A 22,209-nucleotide genomic window follows, 5' to 3' on the forward strand; every position below is an offset into this window, starting at 1 on the left:
TAGTGTTTCCAGTCAGTTCAGAATTTCAGGTCATTTTGTATTAAATCACTGAAAACTGACTTACTCCCAGATGAGTTGGCAGTTAAACACCTTCACAGATGGGCAGACTCTCTACTGTTGCCATATTCACCATTGCCAATCCAGGAGGATATGAACATTGCAAATGATCTTTCCTCTTGTCGGTGAATTTCTCGGAGACGTCCCAGAAAGGCAACTAAAGGTCTAAGTTAGTTATGCCTGGTGTTTCGACACTGGGGAAATGTTCAACCAGCATCTCAACTTCAAGACTCACCATTCTGTGCAAATTAACCCTGAAGTTCATGTTGTCATCATGCAGGAAGGCATTAGCGTACTGGTCCTGTAACAGAGCAAAACATTAAAGGATGAGCTTGCTGTATTTTTGGCTAAATGTCAGTTATGTCGAGTTTTTTGTGGAGGGATTTTTGCTGTGAGGTTTAGCAAGATTTTTTGCCTTATCTTACCCAACTTGCCTCATTAACTACCACCTTCCCATTTTGCTTTCCTCATATTTGAATTATGGCCCACCTGAATTGGATGAGGAAGTGGAAAGGTGGATTAGTAAGTTTGCTGATGACACGAAGGTTGGTGGAGTGGTGGATAGTGCGGACAGTTGTCGTAGGTTGCAATGGGACATTGACAGGATGCAGAACTGGGCTGATAAATGAAGTTCAATCAGGAAATGTATGAAGTGACTCATTTTGGAAAGTCAAATTTGAATGCAGAATACAGGCTTAAAGGCAGGATTCTTGGCAGAGAAACAGAGGCACCTTAGGGTCTATGTCCATACAACCCTCAAAGTTGCCACCCAAGTTGATAGGGTTGTTAAGAAGGCATATGGTGTATTGACTTTCATTAGCAGGGGAACTGAGTTTAAGAGCCACGAGGTTATGCTACAGCTCTACAGAGCCATGGTTAGACTACATTTGGAATACTGTGTTCGGTTCTGGTCGCCTCATTACAGGAAGGGTGTGGAAGCTTTAGAGAGGGTGCAGAGGAGATTTACCAGGATGCTGCTGGACTGGAGAGCATGTCTTATGAAGAAAGTTTGAGGGAGTTAAGGCTTTTCTCATTGGAGCGAAGAAGGATGAGAGGCAACTTGATAAAGGTGTACAAGATGATGACAGGCATGGGTAGAGTCAATAGTCAGAGACTTTTTCCCAGGGCAGAAATGGTTATGACAAGGGGACATAATTTTAAGGTGACTAGGGAAAGGTTTAGGGGAGACATCAGAGATCAGTTCTTTACACAGAGTGGTGGGCACGTGGAATGCACTACCAGTGGTGTCAATAGAGTCAAATATATTAGGGACATTTAAGTGACTCTTGGACAGACACATGTATGATAGTAAGTTGAAGGGCATGTAGGTTACTCTGATCTCAGAGTAGAATGAAAAGTTGACACAACATTAAGGGCTCAAGTGCCTGTACTGTTCTGTGTTACCGTGCAACAGTCCCAGAAGTACTCACCATTCAGCCTATATCCCAGAATTCACTGGCATTCCATGCACCAATGCCATCTTTAAAAGCCCTGTGTATCTGGACAAGCAGTATCAGTCCAGAGCTGCCCTGTACAGTGTCGGGACACCACGAATAAAGGCTATCCCTTCTTGACTTGACTAAAGGCTGCTCACAACTATGACAAGCTTACTTCCTTTGTGTGTACACTAAATGACAAGGCAAGACATCAGTACCGTGAGACTGGTATCTTTGGCTGAGGAGACAAAGCACACGATGGAAGGCCAGGGAGGGTTGGGGGGGGGGCGGGGAGGGGGTAGGTTTGGTGGGTCATGGTGGTTCAGAGTCAGTGAGCACCATGACATTAAAAGTAAAGACCAGAGATATAACTTGGCCCACTCTATGAGCTCAACGCATGTCCCTGAATGCACAGCAATACAATGACAAATCTGGTGCAGACCAAACGTGCTGAAATATCCTGTAAGTGGACTGCTGACTTGCCAATGAGGGCTCTTCGAGGCTCGCCTATCAGATGTTTGTTTTGTGGACATGTTCCATGTGCACATGAAATGTATCCTGAGATATTGCTCCCACGTATCCTTTGGTCAAAGCTACAATCTGAATTTACCAGCTATCTATTTTGGTTTCTCAACATCTAGTTTTCATAGCAGGTTTAGTAAGATAGCAGGCCGAATATTAATAAGGCAAGTTGGGACACTTAGAAAGTGTTGAGCAAGCAATAATCACCCTTAATTGACAATGCACTAGCACCTAGCAAGAAACCTGCCCCGAGGCTTTTCAAAAGCAAAAAAGATACAGTGATATGCTTTCGATGCCTCGGTTAGCATTGTGAAAGTACTTGACTGATTCTGCCACAAATCTCACTATAGCCAACAGCCATACAAGACTCCACCCAAAAGGGTTAATGATAAAATTCTGTGTGCCTTTACAGGTAAACCAAAATACCTCCAGTGCTGACTGACAGTAGGCAATGCTCATTGAACTTTGTACTTAAGAAGGGGATTCTTGGATGGCTCTTGTGGCACAGTAGTAGTGACCCCCAACTATGAGCCAGGAGTCCCAGGTTCCAGTTCTACCTCGATGTGTAATAACTTCTCCGAACAGATTGATTAGAAAATATCTAGAAGTGCTGGCTTGTAATTTATTAATTTATTTAAGGACATGGGTGACTTGATGGAAGTTTACTTAAACTACAAGTACAAGTTCTTTAGTAGAAAGACTGCATTTTCTCTCTCTCCAATTCTGTTCTGAATTAACCTATTCCCCCTTTCCACACCCTTCCTTCTTGTTAATGTTGCACTGCCCCTGTACATGTAACTTGTTGAATTTGTCAAACAGATGTATTGGGGGTGAGTCACTGGCTTGTTAGGGCCCTCTTGTGGTGCAATAGCAGTGTCTTTACTTTGGATCAGGAAGCCAAGGTTCGCGGTCCATCTGCTCCAGAGATGTGCAATAACAACTTTGAACACTTTGATTAGAGAATATCAAGCACTGGTTCTCTCTCCCTCTTTTCCTACACTTCCTTTAGCTTTGTTATTGTTGTAGTGCCCATGGTGGTCTACTTGACTGATTAGTCGTAACTTGTTTGTTTTAATTTTGTTAACTGGGTGATTTGGTGGTGAGTTTTCAAAAAGAAAGTGTGTTCTTGGACAGATGTTGCCAGGACTGTCACAGGTAGATAGGATAGTGAAGATGATGTTTGGTATGGTTTCCTTTATTAGTCAGAGCATTGAGTAGAGGAATTGGGAGGTCATGTTGCAGCTGTACAGGATATTGGTTAGGGCACTGTTGGAATATTGTGTGCAATTCTGATCTCCTTCCTATAGGAAAGATCTTGTGAAACTTGAAAGGGTTCAGAAAAGATTTACAAGGATGTTGCCAGGGCTGGAGGATTTGAGCTATAGGGAGAGGTTGAATAGGCGAAGGCTGTTTTCCTGGAGAGTCGGAGGATATAGAGGCTTATAAAATCATGAGGGACATGGATAGGATAAATAATAAAGTCTTTTCCTGGGGTGTGGCAGTCCAGAACTAGAGGGCATAGGTTTAGGTTGAGAGGTGAAAGATATAAAAGGGACCTAAGGAGCAACGTTTTCACGCAGAGTGTGGTACGTGTATGGAATGAGCTGCCAGAGGAAGTGATGGAGGCTGGTACAATTGCAACATTTAAAAGGCATCTGGATGGATATAATAATAGGAAAGGATTTGGAGGGCTATGGGCCAGGTGCTGAATATCTGGTCGGCATGGACAAGTTGGACCGAAGGGTCTGTTTCCATGCTGTACATCTCTATGACAGCAGAATTTAGTCAGAGAGATTCGATAGGCTGGGATAGTTTTCCTGGGAGCAGAGGAGAGAGAGGAGGAATATAATTGAAATGTATAAAATTGTGAGGGGACAGACAGGGTAGACAGTAAGGAACATTTCCTCTTTGTGAAGAGATCAATGGTTGAGGAGGTGGCATAGATTTAATGGAAGGTTTAGAGGGGATGTCAGAAAATTTTGTTTTCACTCAATGGTGGGAATCTGGAAATCACTCCCTCAAAGGGTGGTGGAGGGACAAAGCGTCATGACATTTCAGTAATTTCAAAATGTGCACTTTTTAAATTCATTCATGGGACTTGGGTGTCACTGGCTGGCCAGCATATACTATCCACCTCTAGTTGCCCTTCACAAGGTCATGGTGAACTGCCTTCATGACCAATGCAGTCCATGTACTGTGGGTTGACCCACAATGCTCTTAGGGAGGAAATTCCAGGGTTTCAACCCAGAAACAGTGAAAGAACAGCGATATATTTCCAGACCAGAATGGTGAGTGGCTTGGAGGGGAACTTGCAGGTGTTGGTGTTCCCATATGTCTTTTGCCCTTGACCTTACTGATGGAAGTGGTCATGGGTTTGGTAAGTGTTGTCTAAGGATCTATGGTGAATTTCTGCAGTGCATCTTTTAGGTGGCATGCACTGCTGCTACTGGGTATTGTTGGTGGAGGGAACAGATGTTTGTGGCTGTGGTACCAGTCAAGCGGGTTGCTTTGTCCTGGATGGTGTCAAGTTCCTTGACTATATTTGGAGCTACACCCATCAGGCAACTGGGGAGTTATTTCATCCCACTCCTGACTTGTGCCTTGTCAATGATGAACAGGATTTGGAACTCAGGAGGTGAATTACTTGCTGCAGTATTCCTAGCCTCTGACCTGCTTTTGTAGCTACTGTGTTCATTTAGTGAGTCCAGTTGAGTTTCTGGTCAATTGCAACCCCCAGGATGTTGACAGTGGGGGGTTTCAGTGACATTCAACAGTGTTACGATCAATGGTTAGATTGTCTCTTATTAGTGATGGTCATAGCCTGGCATTTGTACGGTGTAACTATTACTTGCCCAAGTCTAGATTTTGTCCAACTCTTGTTGCATTTGAACATAGACTGCTGCAATATCTTAGGAGTTATGAATGGTGCTGGTTGCTTTGTGCAATCATCAGCCAACATTCCCATTTCTGACCTTATGTTAGAGCAAGGTCATTGATGAAGCAGCTGAAGATAGTTGGGCTGATGACACAACCCTGAGAAACTCTTGCAGAGATGTCCTGGAGCTGAAATGACTGACCTACAACAATCATGACTATCTTACTATGTGTGAGGTATGACTCCAACCAATGAGTTTGACCCCTGATACCCTAAGACTCCTTGATGCCACACATGGTGGACTGCAGCCTTGATGTACAAGCTCACATTAATACAAGGATGGGAGCATTTTGTAACTTACCTCCGCAATGCAGGTAAGGATGATCAGACAGAGTTTGGCACTATTCAACCGATGCTCATCTGAAAGGAGAATGCACAGTTGGATTAGAGATTCACAAGAGTCAGTGAGAAAGCTGTTTGATAAAGGGAATGACACAATCACTCTTCCAAGCAACTTTTAAGAGCTCTGAATGTGAACTTGGAAGCAAATGAAGGGGAAAGGGAGGACAATATCAGACAGGCTTCTGCTCCTGCACACTGTGAAAGTGATCTAAGCTGAAAACTACATATGGTGTTGGTGCAGGAGAGAAAACAGTTTTGAATATATTTTACAGCTCAAAGTCCACTCTCAAAATCTATTGTTACGACATGGGGTAAACCCTCTGCTGATTTAAACTAGCAACACAGAAAAGATTCACCCAGTGCTGTAATCTGTTAAAATTCAAGAAGCAAAGAACTATCCCAGAGGTCATTATGTAAAGTAAAAATTAGCAACTTTACATCCAACAGAGAAAATTAAAACCAACAAACATTTATAACTCCTTTCTCTTAAACCTATCTTTTATCTCCCACTCTATAATACTAGACCAACAAAAAAATCCAGATTAAGATTTACAAAAGAAAAATCATGTTTCAAAACCAGTCAGTTTTGCCGATTTTCCTTTTTAAATTTTCCACTGTAGATTCTCACCAGGTCAGTTTTGATGTTCTGCTGTACAATCTTCTTATAGACAGATAACTTTCAGAGGGCTCTTCAGCTAGCAGTCTACATTTGCTGGTTTTTGGCAGTTCTCCCCCTAACTGTTCAAAATGTCCGGTTTTATTCCCCAAAACATCAAGATCGTTTCATTGATTTTAATATTATCAAAATACTAAATTCAAATTTGATTGGATTTTGGTATCTTGGGGCATAGTTTGTGCGAAGATTTGTAGCTCGGGTACTCGTTGTTGTGGTTCTGTTCGCCGAGCTGGAAGTTTTTGTTGCAAACGTTTCGTCCCCTGGCTAGGCGACATCATCAGTGCTTGGGAGCCTCCTGCGAAGCGCTTCTTTGATGTTTCCTCCGGTGTTTATAGTGGTCTGTCCCTGCCGCTTCCGGTTGTCAGTTTCAGCTGTCCGCTGTAGTGGTTGGTATATTGGGTCCAGGTCGATGTGTTTGTTGATGGAGTTTGTGGATGAATGCCATGCCTCTAGGAATTCCCTGGCTGTTCTCTGTCTGGCTTGCCCTATGATAGTAGTGTTGTCCCAGTCGAATTCATGCTGCTTGTTGTCTGAGTGTGTGGCTACTAAGGATAGCTGGTCGTGTCGTTTCGTGGCTAGTTGATGTTCATGTATGCGGATTGTTAGCTGTCTTCCTGTTTGTCCTATATAGTGTTTTGTGCAGTCCTTGCATGGTATTTTGTACACTACATTAGTTTTGCTCATGTTGGGTATCAGGTCCTTCGTTCTGGTGAGTTGTTGTCTGAGTGTAGCTGTTGGTTTGTGTGCCGTTATGAGTCCTAGGGGTCGCAGTAGTCTGGCTGTCAGTTCTGAAATGCTCCTGATGTATGGTAGTGTGGCTAGTCCTTTTGGTTGTGGTATGTCCTCGTTCCGTGGTCTTTCTCTTAGGCATCTGTTGATGAAGTTGCACGGGTATCCGTTTTTGGCGAATACCTTGTATAGGTGTTCCTCTTCTTTTTGCAGTTCTGGTGTACTGCAGTGTGTTGTGGCCCTTTTGAATAGTATCCTGATGCAGCTTCGTTTGTGTGTGTTGGGGTGGTTACTTTCATAGTTTAGGACTTGGTCTGTGTGTGTGGCTTTCCTGTATACCCTTGTAGTGAATTCTCTTGGGGCATAATTGAAACTGATTGTCTGAATCTGAATTTGTTTTTGTTTCATGGCAACCCGTCTGCTGCTACTTGTTTCAACCAAGTGTTACATTGTGACCTTGTTCAGGACTCTCTGTGCTTTGTCAGTCCTTGCTAGCTTATCAACTCTCAAAGGTACAGTACACCTCTACACATTCATAACACTATTAACACAAATGAGAGAAGACTTGCACCAAATCATCTCGAAATGCTTTACAGTCAATGAACTATTGATAGTCGCCACTGTACTACAGAAATTGCAGAGTGATACCAACAGTGCGGGTTTATTTCCTGTACCAGCTGACATTACCATGAAGGTCCTACCTTCTCAACCATGACCCTTGCCGAGGCTTGATAACACTCAGGTTAAACACTCCACCAGTTATCTCTCTGTAATAGGAGAGAAGCCCTATGGTGCTCTGGACAAGTTAGTCCAATGGTCAAATTATGCCACAACAAGCTCCCACAAAAAGCAAGATGGACTGACCAGGTTTAAGGGATTAATTTGAACATTGGGTCTACACTCGAAGCTCATCAGTTAAAATTTACAAGACCTTTTCCTTTCACCTGAAGGGGCACACTGAGCCCCAGTTTGAAGTCCCTTAAATCTAAATGTTGGCACCTCTTACAGAGCAGCAATCCTGCAGCACTGCATTGGCAATGACTTACTTAAATGTTGCATGAAGCCACCATCTTCTGATTGAGAGGAAAACAATGCCACAACTGAGTCCAGCTGACACTTTAATAAGCAGTGATGGTTAGGGACTGTATGGCAGATATTGCCTGAGGAATAAGTAACCTAGTGCATAAATCAGCGTTATTCAGCACAGGAGAAGTGTGCAGGTTAGAAATAATTTTTTTTTTAAAAATCAAAAATCTCTTTACATTTGCTTACGAGAGGTGTGACTGCCATTGTTTGAGATCAGTCACTGAAGTGGAGGATTTCAGAGTGGCATTTACAATACATGTCACTTGAGAGGACATGCACAGAACTGGCTGCACTCCAGCAGTATGAAAGCACAAACCATAACAACAAAAGAGGACTGAGTCACCAGCACAGGATCGCTATTGTCCTTTACAGAATTTAGAATAATATGGCACTGCAACCGACTCGCCCTTGCCCTTTCACAATACTGGATATGCATTGACAGCTCACTAGGAGATAATAACAAAAGCTCATTTATATTTGAGAACAAACTGGCAATGGCAAAGTGTTAAACCCACAGGCTTTATTCTAGAACAAGAGGACACTCAAACCGAGGCAATTGCAAGCAGTAAGAGAGAATTAGATAAACACTTAGAGAAGAAAAATATCAAAAGATGGCAGGGAAAAGACTTAGTGGGGAGCTGACCTTGACAAAAGAATGGAATAGCCTCCCTCCTGTGTTACGATTTCAATACGCATTCCAGGAATCAGCAATCCCAATATACCATACGAAGCCATGAAAAGCAATATAACTGTTTAAAATGCAGCAAAACAATTGCTACAAAGCTGCACTGTCTCAAAAAAAGGAGCAGGAATAAAGCCACATAGCCCATCAAACCTGCTTCACTATTCAATAAGATCATGGCTTATTTTCCATTTCCATTTTCCTACTGCACTCCAACTTTTTTTTAAAAATTCCCTTTGTGCACATCTAGTGCAGCGTAGATAATTCCAAAGATTCATAAACTTTAAAGATATGAGTTAGATGTCAGCTGGAATACTTTGTACAGTGCTGGACACAATACTAAGGAAAGTGTGAACAAGTAAAGAAAAGGTAATTACAAGATAATACATGGCTTGGAGAGGGTGGACGCTAGGAAATTGTTTCTGTTAGGCGAGGAGACTAGGACCCGTGGACACAGCCTTAGAATTAGAGGGGGTAAATTCAGAACAGAAATGCGGAGACATTTCTTCAGCCAGAGAGTGGTGGTCCTGTGGAATTCATTGCCACAGAGTGCAGTGGAGGCTGGGACGCTAAATGTCTTCAAGGCAGAAATTGATAAATTCTTGATGTCACAAGGAATTAAGGGCTACGGGGAGAATGCGGGTAAGTGGAGTTGAAATGCTCATCAGCCATGATTGAATGGCGGAGTGGACTCGATGGGCCGAATGGCCTTACTTCCGCTCCTATGTCTTATGGTCTTAGGTTTATAAGCATTGCTCCAAAAACTCGAGTTATGAAAACAGATGGGAGAAGTTGGAAATGCTTTCCTTGAGAAGGAGATGGTGTAAAGACCTGCCATTTTATTTTTCTGTATTTTTGATTGTGGACTGAAATGGGAAAAGGCATACAGTCTGCAATGCCTCTGTATTATCCATTCATGAGACCTGACCATTGTTGTTAAAGTCTCCATGTACTGTCCATCCTCAAGCATCCCCACAGTACATTCCCAGAATTTGAATGGTGGAATACAATAACGGGTTTCCATTGTTCCTGACAGATAATAGTACCAAATATGATTCATATCCTTTCATTTAAATATAGTTTGCTTTCCTTACCTTTTGTATCCTGCATGACAATGGAACAATACTTGAGGAAAGTGATGAGGAGGTTACTGGTTTGCAGGTTTGGATCCAGTGACAGTTCTGAAGAATTCATTACTACAATGGAAAGGGATAAGAGGAATTAAATGACATAATTCCTAATAAATGAGCTAAGACCAGAGACCCCAGTCCATACCAATTTAAATGATCACAGTCAAGATGGTATTTTATGCTACTACTGGACTTAGTTACACAAAAATATATGGAATAAGCATGCAAATAGGCCATTCAAGCCAACCAGTCCATGCTGGCACTTAACACTCCACTCAATTTCATCTAAGAGAAAGTGAGGACTGCAGATGCTGGAGATCAGGGTTGAGAGTGTGGTACTGGAAAAGAAAACGGGTCAGGCCGCATCCAAGAAGGATAATCGAGTTTTGAGCATAAGCTCTTCATCAAGAATGAGTCTAATCAACTTCATCTAATGCTATCAGCATAACTCTTCTGCTTCATAAGCTTCTCCTTAACTGCATCAACACTATTCGCTTCCTGGAATGGTGAGTTCCACAATCTCACCACTCCTTGTAAGGAAGTTTCTTCTGGGTTCCCTGCTTGTGGAGGGAACAAGTCCCAGTTTTGATCTAGCTTTCTCTTGACAGGAACACACAGAGCAGACTCTTACCATTTTTTTTTGGCTAAACACAAGTCATGTCAAGATTGTTCCTGTGATTCTCACCACTAGGCACAGCAAGTTTTCTTGCTGTATTTTACCAAATGGGTCAGTTTAATTGTTACTTGAGTCCTCGCAGCAAGAATCACCACCCTACCCTGAAGCAACCCACCAATCAGTGCACTTAACAAGCACCACCATCCTGGAGCTGCCCTGCATGGTACTTGATATTTTCCCTGGAAATAGCAAACAGGAGGAAATTGTCACCGTGTTTTGTGGGCATGATCCTGAAGCTCCTGCTGGATGGGGTGATGCAGAGGCAGGACTTTTTCCTACAAGACTGCAGTGGAGGCTGCTACACCAGGCCATGCCAGCCTGGTCCAATACTGACATATGCATCTCTGCCACCTAGAGAAACGCCCAGCACCGTATGTAGGAGATCACTATCCTTCGCCAACCCACAAGGCAAAAGTACCACCATAACGTCTCCAATACCTCACACTCTTTTTCTGCCACTGCACCCACTTTCCACAAAGGCTGATGCTCTACAACTAAAGTATGAAACATCTTCTCCACTCACCCTCACCTACCCTAAACTGCAAAACCATTCAAAGCATGCCCTCTGCTCAGTCTACTCTCTCACTTTGCAAACCACTCCCCTGAACCAAAAGTATTAGTGATAACACTCACTTTCATCTTCTATGTGGATTATGAAATGCAACCTAGAAGATGGATGATAGGTTTGGCCGACTCAGAATTGTAGCAGCAGCGTAAACCATTCAGTCCATCATGTCTGCATCAGCTCTCCAAATGAACAACTCATCTCATGTCATTCCCTCTAATCCTGCACATTCTGTTTATCAGATAAAAGCCAACTTCCTGTTAACAATTATTATTTCTTTATTCATTCATGGAACTTTAGTGTTTGTGGATTGGCCAAGATTTATTGCTCATCCCTAAATGCCCTGGAGACGATGTTGTTGAGCTGGCTTTCTCACTAATTGCAGGCCTTAAAGTGTAGGCACACCCACAAAGCTATTAGGCAGGGAGGGAGTTGCAAGATTGCAGGACTCAGTGACAGTGAAAAAATAGTGTTTATAATTCCAAGTCAGATATTATGCAGCTTAGAGGGGAACTTGCAAGTAGTGGCGTTCCTATGTATCCTCTGCTCTTGTCTTTCTAGGTCATGGTTGTGGATTTGAAAAGTGCTGTCAAAGGAGCCTTGACGAGTTGCTGCAATGCATCTTGCAGATGGTACACAATGTGCGGTAGTGGTGAAGGGGTGAATGTCAAAAGTGGTGGATGGAATGTCAATCAAGTGGGATGATCTGTTCTGGATGGCATCAAGCTATGAGAGTATTGTTGGAACTGCAGGCAAGTGGGGACACCCTCTTGACATGTGCTTGCAGATAGTAACAGATTCTGAAGAGTCAGATAGTGAATTACATTTTGTGAAAGATAAATGTATGTCCTTACAACGGAAGAACAATGCAACAGAAACCCTAGTTTCTAACCTTCTCTTGTAGCCACAATATTTATACGGCTAGCCCACTTCAGTTTCTGCTCAATAGTAATACCAGGATATTCATAAGGGGTAATCTTAATATCATGGAATGTCATTGGGCAATGATTGGATTCTCTCTTGTTGGAGATGGTCATTGTGTGGCATGAATGTGACTTATTTAAAACCAAATGGGCAGCACAGTGACTCAGTGGTTAGCAGTGATGTTTCACAGTGCTAGGGACCCAGGTCAATTCCAGCCTTGGGTGGATAATCAAACACACTGTTAGAAAAATGGTTTTAAGGAGCATCTTCAAGAGGGAGAGAGAGGTGGACGCATTGAGGGAAGGAATTCCAGCACGTTGGCTCCCAATGTAGAGGTAGGAAGAGGCCAAAATGAGTGTGATGCCACAGAAGGCACAGCACAGTGACTCGGTGGTTAGCAGTGCTGCCACACAGTGCCGGGGACCCAGGTTCAATTCTAGATTTGGATGACTGTCTGTTTGGAGTTTGCATATTCTCCAATGTCTGCATGGATTTCCACTGAGGGCTCTGGTTTCCTCCCACAGTCCAAAGATGTGCAGGTTAAGGTGGACTGGCCATGCTAAATTGCCCCGTAGTGTTGAAGGATATATAGGCTAAGTGGGTTAAACTGTGGTAAAGGGGACCGGGTGGGGTGCTCTTTGGAGGATTGTTGCAGATTCGATGGGCTAAATAGCGTCCATCTGCAGGTGCTCTGTGATCCTATGAATATTGACCAATTCTTGCCATACGTGGACCAGATTGCTTCAGTATCTGAAGAACTAACGATTGGTGCTGAACCTTATACAATTATCATCTCCAGTTTGTAATGGAGGGAAGGTCATTGATGAAGCAGCTGGGGATGGTTGGGATGAATACTCTATCCTGAGGAACTCCTGCAGTGATGTCTTATGGTTGAGGCAATTGACCTCCAACAATGACAACCATACACCAGGTTGGATTTGTCCCTTTTTTTGTATACAAGACATAGTTGGGCAATTTTCTACATTGCCAGTAGATGTCAACATTGTAACTGTACTGGATTAGTTTCACTGGAACCTCAATTAGTTCTGGAAGACAGGTCATCAGTGCTATTGCTGGACTAGTGTCAGGGCCCATAGCCTTGGCAATATCAGTGCCTTTAACCATTTTTTGATATCAGACCAAGTGAATCAGCTGCCAATACTGGACTTGCTCTAGCCTGCTCATTCAGATAGATCATGGTTCAATGACACTTTCTGGAATGATTCCTAAAATTCTTAATATCATTGTGTTCAAAACTCTATCGACCTCAGTCATAAATAACTCAATAGATAATCTGGAGATTTACTAAACTAGCACTGCAGCATGAGGGCCATGACAGCATAAAAACTTGTATTACTTTCCTTTTATTACTTGTGTCGGACATAACTGGACAGAGTTTGGATGAAAACTTGGCCTATCCTGTACAGTATTTCCTTTAATACTTCTAAATCTTTACACCACTGATAAGTGGTTTCAGGAGAAGTCATTATGTGTACCACGGCCTCTGTCCTGTTCAACTGTGTGGTGGAATCAGTACTCAATACAAGATGGCAACTCCCAGTCTGTATCAGGAAATAAAGCTAGGGCCCAACATCTTATTAAAACAATTTGGGACTGCTGTATCTTTTGCTCAGGGTTTTAGTTAATTACATGGCATCTGGTTGGCCAGTGCTAATACTGATAATTTGGAATCTCAGAGTCATACAGCACAGAAACAGACTCTTCGGCTCAACCAGTCCATGCCAAACATAATTCCCAAACTAAATTAGTCCCACCTGCCTGCTCCTGGCTCATATCCCTCCAAATCTTTCCTATTCATCCAAATGCCTTTTAAATGTTGTAATGGTATCCACATCCACCACTTCCTCAGGAAGTTCATTCCACACTGAACCAACCTCTGTGTAAAAAATTTGCCTCATGTCTTTCTTCAATCTCTCTTCTCACCTTAAAAATGTGCACCCTAATCTTGAAATTCCCCATCTTCAGGAAAAGACAACTACCATCAACTCTATCTATATCTCTCATTATTCTATTAGCTTCTATCAGGTCACCTCTCAGCCTCCCACGCTGCAGTGAAAAACATCCCAGCCAATCTAGCCTTTCTTTACAACTCAAATCTTCCATATCCAGCAACATCCTGGTAAATCTCTTCTGAACCCTCTCCAGCCTGATAATATCCTCCTTATACCTGGGCAACCAGAACTGGACACAGTGGGAGTTGAGCCCAGTCTTCTTCAGTATCCAGTCAACCCTCACTGTAAAGTGTGTTCAAGAATATTGTGCTCAGGATTGGATTAAACTTGCCCCATCAAATTCTTGCACTCACTAACTGACCCCAGCTCAATAGCACTGCTTGGGCTTACACCTAAAGAACACACACACAATAAGGTGTGTTAGGTGTCCAGAGCTGGGGTTGGAGTCAACCACTTCAGGAAAGGAGGAGGAGTACAGTTGACTGAACAGGAGGCAAATGATTTCAGGAAGACTTACCATCTGATGTAGGAGATATGTTTCCCAAAGGCGTGGTTGGAGTTGTAGGCAGTGTTGGTGTTGTTGGAATACTAACCAATCCCATCTCTGGGTGGCTCTGAGATTAATGAAACATTGCAGTTAGAGTCTTTACAAACACATTCAAGAATCTATAAATTAACATTTTTTTTAAAAAATGGTCATTTTCAAATAGGTTGCTTTGATTGTTGGTATTTATTCTAGCAGGTTTGCATGGAAGTTGAGGGCATCTCTCTTTAGCTGTGGGCCTATACGTTTGATCCACCACTTTCAGCTTCTGTGGTTATGAATGGTGACAATATTAATATTCAATGCCAGTATTTTTTCTTTCCCTGATGGGCAAATAAATATATAGGGAGTAGAAATGAAATTAGAAAATTGTCTCAATGAATTCCTAAAATTTGATGTTCCCACTAGCATTAGTACTGGAGCTGGTGTTATTTTTCCCTTCACCATGAGGAAGTTCCAATGTCTTGTGAGCAAGGGCACACAGCTGGATGATTCAAATTGTGAGTTCACATGTGAAGAAATCACAGAGCTGCATCCCATAACTATCTGACTCAGTCAGAGACTTACACCCGCATCCCTTTACTGAGTAGGTGAAATCATGACACGGATCCATGTCCTATCATCATGTGGAAGCAACTCTCTGTTGATAGCTACCTTGATGTGGTGGAGAGGTTTATGCTCTCCAATGATCCCTTGAATTATTTTGCAGGAGATGGCAAACAAGATGTGGTCCACAAGTCCTCCAGGGCATAAAGAGACTGTTCATCTCACCAACTGTGAAGGCAGAAAAAAACTGCAGTAGCAAGATGACCCCAGTCACCATGGCTTGACATGCCATTGACATCTAACTGACAACATTTCAAGAATGGGTAACATCACTGCTTACGCTAAGATCACAAGGTTAAACAAAGCCAAGTGTAGGCTTAGTCATAGTGCTCAACAGCACAGAAAAACGCCCTGCAGCCCATCAAGTCTGCATTGGTCAAAACAGCCACCTAACTATTGTACCAGGGTCCATCTGCGAAGTCCTGTGGTGCTAAAGAATAAGTGAACCTGAGAATTTCTAGTAAAGCAACTGCAGAGAGACAAGAGAATCATACAGATTGTCTACTCCTGCATTGGACAGATCCAAGGCCCATTTCCGTATAGTCGAATTGCATAGTCGCCAACTTTCTTCTCAACACAATAAAACACAAGAGGAGGTGTTATGATAGGGTCAAACAGATAGGTTTTCAGGAATGCCTGAAAGGTGTTTCAAGAAGGACTTCCGATATTTGGAGCTTGACAGCTTAAGGACGGCAGTGAAGGATGTGGGGCAAGAAGCCAGAATGGCAAGTGTATTAGGATCTCAGAGAGTTACTGGGATTTAGAGATAAAGAAGAGTGAGGGTACAAATACATGGATAAGAATGTTTAAATGAAGGCATTGGCCAAAGCTACAGCCAATAAGGTTAACAAGTACAGGATGATGAAATGAACAGTGAGAGTTAGGAGACAGACAACAGAGTTTCACACATGAGTTGAGGTTTATGAAATGTGGATGATGGGAGGCTCCGTGAGCCCAGGCTATCCTCTAATACCTCATCCAGGTTATTTGTTTACATACATGAGACCACTGAGTGAGTGCAGCAGGCTATTCGGCTGTGAAGGTGGGAATCGGGCAATTCTGATCTTCACTGACCATATAGATATAATATTCAATGCTTGATTGGGACTTTAAATCTGTGCACCTTCTTCACTCCTATTGTGAAGGAACTGACTCAGACTGTAATGGTATTTTCACAGATGCCCAGTATTTCTTCCAGTGTCTATTCCTCTTCTGTGTCAAGCAGCTCTTCCACCAGATGATTTCACAATCTACTGAGGGATAAAGTGAGGGCTGCAGATGCTGGAGATCAGAGCTGAAAATGTGTTGCTGGAAAAGCGCAGCAGGTCAGGCAGCATCCAAGGAACAGGAGAATCGACGTTTCGGGCATAAGCCCTTCTTCAGGAATGAGGAAAGTGTGTCCAGCAGGCTAAGATAGGGAGCTACCTCTACTGAAGGCCTATAACAGTTTACAAAAGCTATTTTAAAATGTTGAGGCATCAAGGAGGAGGTGTGCGGTGTCTTTCGGATAGTGATCAAGCACAGGAGCCCTGGATGAATTCATTTACTATTTCTTAGCCATAGGCCAGTGGGTCCTATCAAAGCATCACTGCTACCACCCTGACGAAAGCCTACTTTTTCAGCACAGGAGTGGAGACCAACAGGACATTTAAGTCAGTGCCGCTCCATACATACCATCAACTCCACTGGCAAAGATGCCTCACTGTGCTTTAAAGAGGGTGTCAGGTGGGTATGGAGCAAGGTTAGCACACTCACCTGCGCTAATACTGTAATGAAGTTTCTGTTTAAGTGAACAGCTTCGTACAGTGCCAGCAGGATAGCTTCATTGGTCCTAGATCAGAAGAAACACACAATCAACAGTTAATCAAAGATTATTCAAGAGTTACTACTTCATTTACATAGAGCATTTGATGTAGTAATACATGTCAAAGGGGGAGGAGGAGGGGGAGAATAGACACAGAGAGATAGAGAAACAAAAATAGAAGGAGTTTAGGGAGGGAATTCCAGAACTTAGGGCCCAGGCAGCTGAAGACATGGCTCCAAATAGTGCAGCAATGATAATTGAGAGTTTCACAAGAATCCAGAATTGAGTTTTCCAAGGCTTCAAAGAGCTGCAGGAAATTAGAAAAAAAACATGGGGCTATTCCTCACTCTTATAATTTATCAAAATCCTTTCCCCAAACCCGGCTTAAATAATATTCCATTTTGTAATTCTTTTCCTATTTCCAATCCAAATATACTTTGGCTTCTCAATGTTAAATTTCATTTTTGATTCCTCTACCCAAGTGGTTCTGGCCTCACGTTTTTTTTTAGAACATCCTACTTTCCCATAGAACATAGCGCCAATTCAACATGACATTCTCAGTCAACAGACAAATCAACCAATCATGCAATGCATGAGATCCTGCTGTACCTTAAAATGGCAGCCACATTTGTTAACATGAAAATGTTAATTACTTCAGTCATTTAAGAAGAAGCAAAGTATTCCACTAATGCAATGTTTTTCTATTTTTAATCTGCAAGTTTAAGATATTTTATTTTCAATAACTTTAAGATCATTTATTAATATAGTGAATAGGACAAAGCCCCAGAGGGACAGTTGGCTTGTGTCACTACTCTCCAAAGCAATGAGCATCAATCACAATTTAGTTATCCTATTACTTTGAGGATTTATTAACTAATGTACAATATCTGCTTTTTCTCCTTCCAAAAGATTCTTAGCCTCAAGTCTCTTGTGAACGACCTTAGTAATTCTAATAATTCTTTCGAAATACTGCACAACTGCTTTACAGAGAGATTACAGAAGTGCCTGAGGATCCTGTGAACACATAAATTCCAAAAGCACCATTCAGCTTACTCAGTCCTTCATCCATGCGCAATCACATTAATTGTGGTTCACTCCAAAGCCAAGATCTTGACTTTCCAACTGCTACAGCACCCAGATTACCTTCATTCCACTGTGGGTAACTGAGTATCCAAGTGCCAAGATGATAAACAATGAAATTTTCTCTTGAAATCCCTATGCCTCTCTTCTCAGTTTTAACATGCCCCTTAAAACTTACCTTTTGAATGAGCTTTCAAACATCTGTTCTAAATTCTCTGTGTTTCTGTGATAAATTTTGTTTTATAATGTTTGTGAAATACATGAAATTCCTCATTGCTTGGCACCCACAAGATACAAAGACTAAACTGTTGTGTGAATCATATAGACCTAAAATCATAGAATCCTACAGTGTAGAAGTAGGCCATTCAGTCCACATTGACTCTCTAAAGAACATCCCATCCAGATTCCACCCCCCCCCCCCCCCCCCCCCCCGCCATTATCCTATAACCCTGCATTTCCCACAGCTAATTTACCTAACCTGCATATCTTTAAATTGTGGGAGGAAACCCACGCAGCTACAAGGAGAACGTGCAAACTCCACTCAGACAGTCACCTGAAGCTGGAATTGAAGCCAGGTCCCTGGCCCTGTGAGGCAGTAGTGCTAACCACTGAACCTGTAATATCTCTACGGCCTTTTTGGGAAATGTTAATCATATTCCTTTCAAATGCATCAGCTGGCCCAAAATTGACTATTTTCTAGTGATTCAATCAAGTTTGTATTACATCGTTACGATCAGTGACGGAAAGTGATCTCTTGAGTTGGGCTAAGTGTAAAAACCATGTCTTTTTTATTATTGTACTTTTTAAAATTGTGGACTGAAATGAGTAGAATTGTTTGTAAAACCAAGGATTGCTGCATACTTTTAGATCAAGTAATTTGATGCTCGTGAATATAGTATTGCTGAGGGTTACAGCACTGTTTGCAAATGAAATGGAGCTTTGACTGGCAACAAGAAGTTGATTGGTCCATGACTAGTGATCAGTTATCGATGACAAAGGCCTTTTGGCTTGCCAAAAACTGTGTTCGGCTCTCAGGTAACTGTTCAGATTGCGGAAGAACAAGACAGAAAGAAACCACCAGGTTTCTACCAGCCAGAAGTCTGCTCTACCTTCTCAGTAGTAAGCCACTTTACACCTGAAGTAAACCAATTTATCTTATCTCCAGCTGCTACGGTAAACTATGACTCTTAATTAAGAAGCCAGAGAGATATTTTATAAGTGAACCAATCACTGTGTGCCTCTTTCAATCCAGTGGAAGCATCAAGACAAGGAAAGCCAAGAAGAAATCTTCTGATCAAGAAGAACCAACTTAATAGATTTTATGAACAAAGACTCAGTGATCATCCTTCCTATTTTTCCCTCTGTTTATATTTTTATCTCTGTCTTTTTCTGTCTAGCTTAGAGTAAGAAAGAGGGAGTTTATAGAAGGATCTAAGTTTTAATTTTACGTGTTATATGCCAACAATTTATAACAATTTATCTGTAGCTTCAGTCCAATTACTTGTAACAAGTAGTAATTCTGGTAAAGCACAAAAACCTGGCTGGTTCTGTGTGTCCACCTGGGTCTAGAAGACAAATATACCGGGGAACTTTGCATACTACTCAAGTCTTTAATTTTATTCATGACTCCAGATAATGGGGCTTGATTTGCAGTGCACTTCCACAGTGAGTCATGACACACCTGACTGAATCACAAAAAAACTAAGATATTCCAAATGCTAGCGTTCTAAAATAGAAACAAAGTACTAGAGAAACACAGCAGGTCTGGCAGCAACTGTGCAGGTCACAGAATTAACATTTCAGGTCCAATGTAACTCTTCTTCAGAAAGGAGTTGGAAAATGGACTCTCACCATCTATTCTGTTTGCTGACCCCATCCCCCACCCCTTTTATTTCTCTCTCTCTCTCTCTCTCTCTCTAACCCTATCCCCATCCCCATCCCCATCCCCATCCCTCTGATCAAGGCCACACAAATGACCACTTTCTAGCTGCTGTCACTTCTGAAACCAATCACATCAGACTTGAAATATAAATTTGGTTTCTCTCTCCACAGATCTGCCACGTTTCTCCAGTATTTTTAGTTTCTATTCTTAGTGAACCTTGTATTTGTTTCTTCCAGTGTCCTTTGCCATTGGGAATGACAAGTCTGCTCATTTCACATTTAGCCTCTCTCTTTCACTGCCTTAGGTCTCCGATTAAGCGTGTGAGGGAACAAGGCGACACATGGAGTTTAATTTGGGGAAATGAGGGGTTATTCACTTTTGTGGTAGAAAAAGACAAGCAGTATTTTTATAAACAAGCACAAAACCTATGAACATTAACATTTGAAAGGATTTCTATGCACTTATACATGAAACACAAAGTTAGCATGCAGGTACAGCAAGCAATCAGGAACACAAATTGCACAGTAGCCTCTATTGCAAGGGGATTGGAATGCAAGAATGAGGAAATCTTCTGACATTGGTGTGGAGCTTCACTGAGACCAAGAATACTGGCGCAGTTTTGGTCTCTATTTTTAAGGAAGAATACATTTGCACTTGAAGTTGCACAGTGAAGGTTCATTAGACTTATTCCTGGGGTGACAGACTGAATACATTAGGCTGACAGTGATACAGAATGAGAAAGGATCTCATTGGAGCATATGAGATTCTGAAGTTTGATGTTAGAGACAGAGAGGGTTTTCCCCTAGCTGCAGAATCTAGAAAGTGGGCACAGTTTTAGGATAAGGAGTGTGTGTGTGAGAGTGTATAAGTGTGAGAGTTTGATCAATGACTATGGGAAATGGACCATGATCAAACTGAGTAGTACATTAAGAATAGGGGCTGTATCATCTGCTCCTATCTTTCATGTTATTTCTTATATTCTTACATTTTCCATCAGACTTTGTCTTCAAAACAAAATTGCCTCAACAGTTTCTGTTCATACTTGCATGAGGCACTAAATCTTATTCCATTTCTATAGTGTCCCTATTTGAAGAGATCCAAGTGTTGTTCCAGCATTTTGGCCAATACTCTTTCTGCAATAGGACTAAAAAAAATTCAAGCGGCTTATCTCATTACCGTATGTGGAATCTGGTTGTGTCAAAATTGGGCTGTCTGTAACTCACTGGATCAAACCCCAAAAATTGCCTGTCTGACATGACTTCATCTTAGACTGTGAAGGTGACAGGTTCAAGTTCTAATCTGGGGATTTGAGTACATAACCTAGACAAATATTCCCAATGCAATGAAGAGAAACAGTGCAGCACAGCACAGTTTGACAGGATGCCACTTTAGAAAATAATATGGCAGGTAATCGTTGTCATTTGTGAGGAGCGATAGATTTAGGACAGATATTAGGGGTAGTTTCTTTACTCAGAGTAGTAGGGGCGTCGAACGGCCTGCCTGCAACAGTAGTATACCTGCCGACGTTAAGGGCATTTAAATGGGCTTTGTACATATGTATGGATAATAATGGAATGGTGTAGGTTAGATGGGCATAGATTAATTTCGCAAGTTGGCACAACACCGAGGGCCGAAGCGCTTGTACTGAGCTGTAATGTTCTATGTAATGATTACGCTCATTAAATTTCTTTAACAGTACATTCCAAGTCTATGACCTCTACCACCTGGAAGGTCAAGGCCAGCAGATGCATGGAACAACTCCACCTGCAATTTCTCCTCTAAGTCTCACACCATACCGGCTTGGAAATATATCACTGTCTTTTCACCGCCTACCCGACAGCACTGTGGCGTCCTTCCACTATACAGACTTTAGAGGTTCAAGAATGCTACTCACCACCACAACTTTCTCAACAGCAATTAAGGAGTGGTAATAAAACCCACGTGAACAAATTTTTTAAAAAACAAAGCTGATCAGAGAAACAGTTTTTAAAGAACTGACATAAAAGAGGAAAGAGAGGTAAAGACTCAGAATTCATTTCATTTTCTCAGTCATATTTGTTAAGCATACAACTCCAGCTTTGTCAGAGAAGTGATAGCCTGGCTGAACCTTGTAAAGTACCTCTGCATTCACTTTGATTTGCTGTCACTCATGTTGAGTCCTGTGTAACATGGTAACTGGGGCAGAAAAAATTGATGTGGATGAGCTTCTATTTATAAACCCATTTCAGTTTGTAATTATTGCCTGTGCTCTCATCAAATGCTGTGGAATTGAGTCCACTGGATAGAATCCCACTGGGTGCTCAGTTTCACTGTGATCCCAGTCCTGTTAGAGCAGTTGGATTCACAGGCCTGTAATTCAGAGGAATGCTTTCCATTATTCTGAAAATGAGAATGTTAACCATTCTACAGGCCCTCTGTTGCTAATCTGGTCTGCAACTAGCTGTGGAAGAATCAAGTCACAGCTCCTCACATCAATCTTTATGTTCTTAGTGTTGAGTAACTCAGGCATACCATTGTGCCACACTATTTCTGTCATTGTCAAAAACCTTAAAGATTTTTT

At 42.0% G+C, this 22,209-nt stretch overlaps 1 protein-coding gene across 1 annotated transcript in view; it reads right to left on the minus strand.

Moving 5' to 3' along the window:
• The window catches only part of armh3 (armadillo like helical domain containing 3), a 152,537-nt gene that overhangs the window by 81,661 nt on the left and 48,667 nt on the right, over positions 1 to 22,209 (minus strand). Inside the window, exons 13-17 of the mRNA XM_043712942.2 lie at positions 16,639 to 16,714; positions 14,251 to 14,347; positions 9,560 to 9,661; positions 5,252 to 5,310; positions 293 to 358 (exon numbers count right to left, since the gene is read on the minus strand). Coding sequence (XP_043568877.2) covers positions 293 to 358; positions 5,252 to 5,310; positions 9,560 to 9,661; positions 14,251 to 14,347; positions 16,639 to 16,714 — 400 coding nt within the window. The remainder of the gene's footprint in view (positions 1 to 292; positions 359 to 5,251; positions 5,311 to 9,559; positions 9,662 to 14,250; positions 14,348 to 16,638; positions 16,715 to 22,209) is intronic.

The sequence above is a fragment of the Chiloscyllium plagiosum genome, unplaced genomic scaffold (assembly GCF_037043375.1).
Source record: "Chiloscyllium plagiosum isolate Xiang-an unplaced genomic scaffold, Cpla_swu_hap1 HiC_scaffold_22, whole genome shotgun sequence".
Taxonomy (NCBI): domain Eukaryota; kingdom Metazoa; phylum Chordata; class Chondrichthyes; order Orectolobiformes; family Hemiscylliidae; genus Chiloscyllium; species Chiloscyllium plagiosum.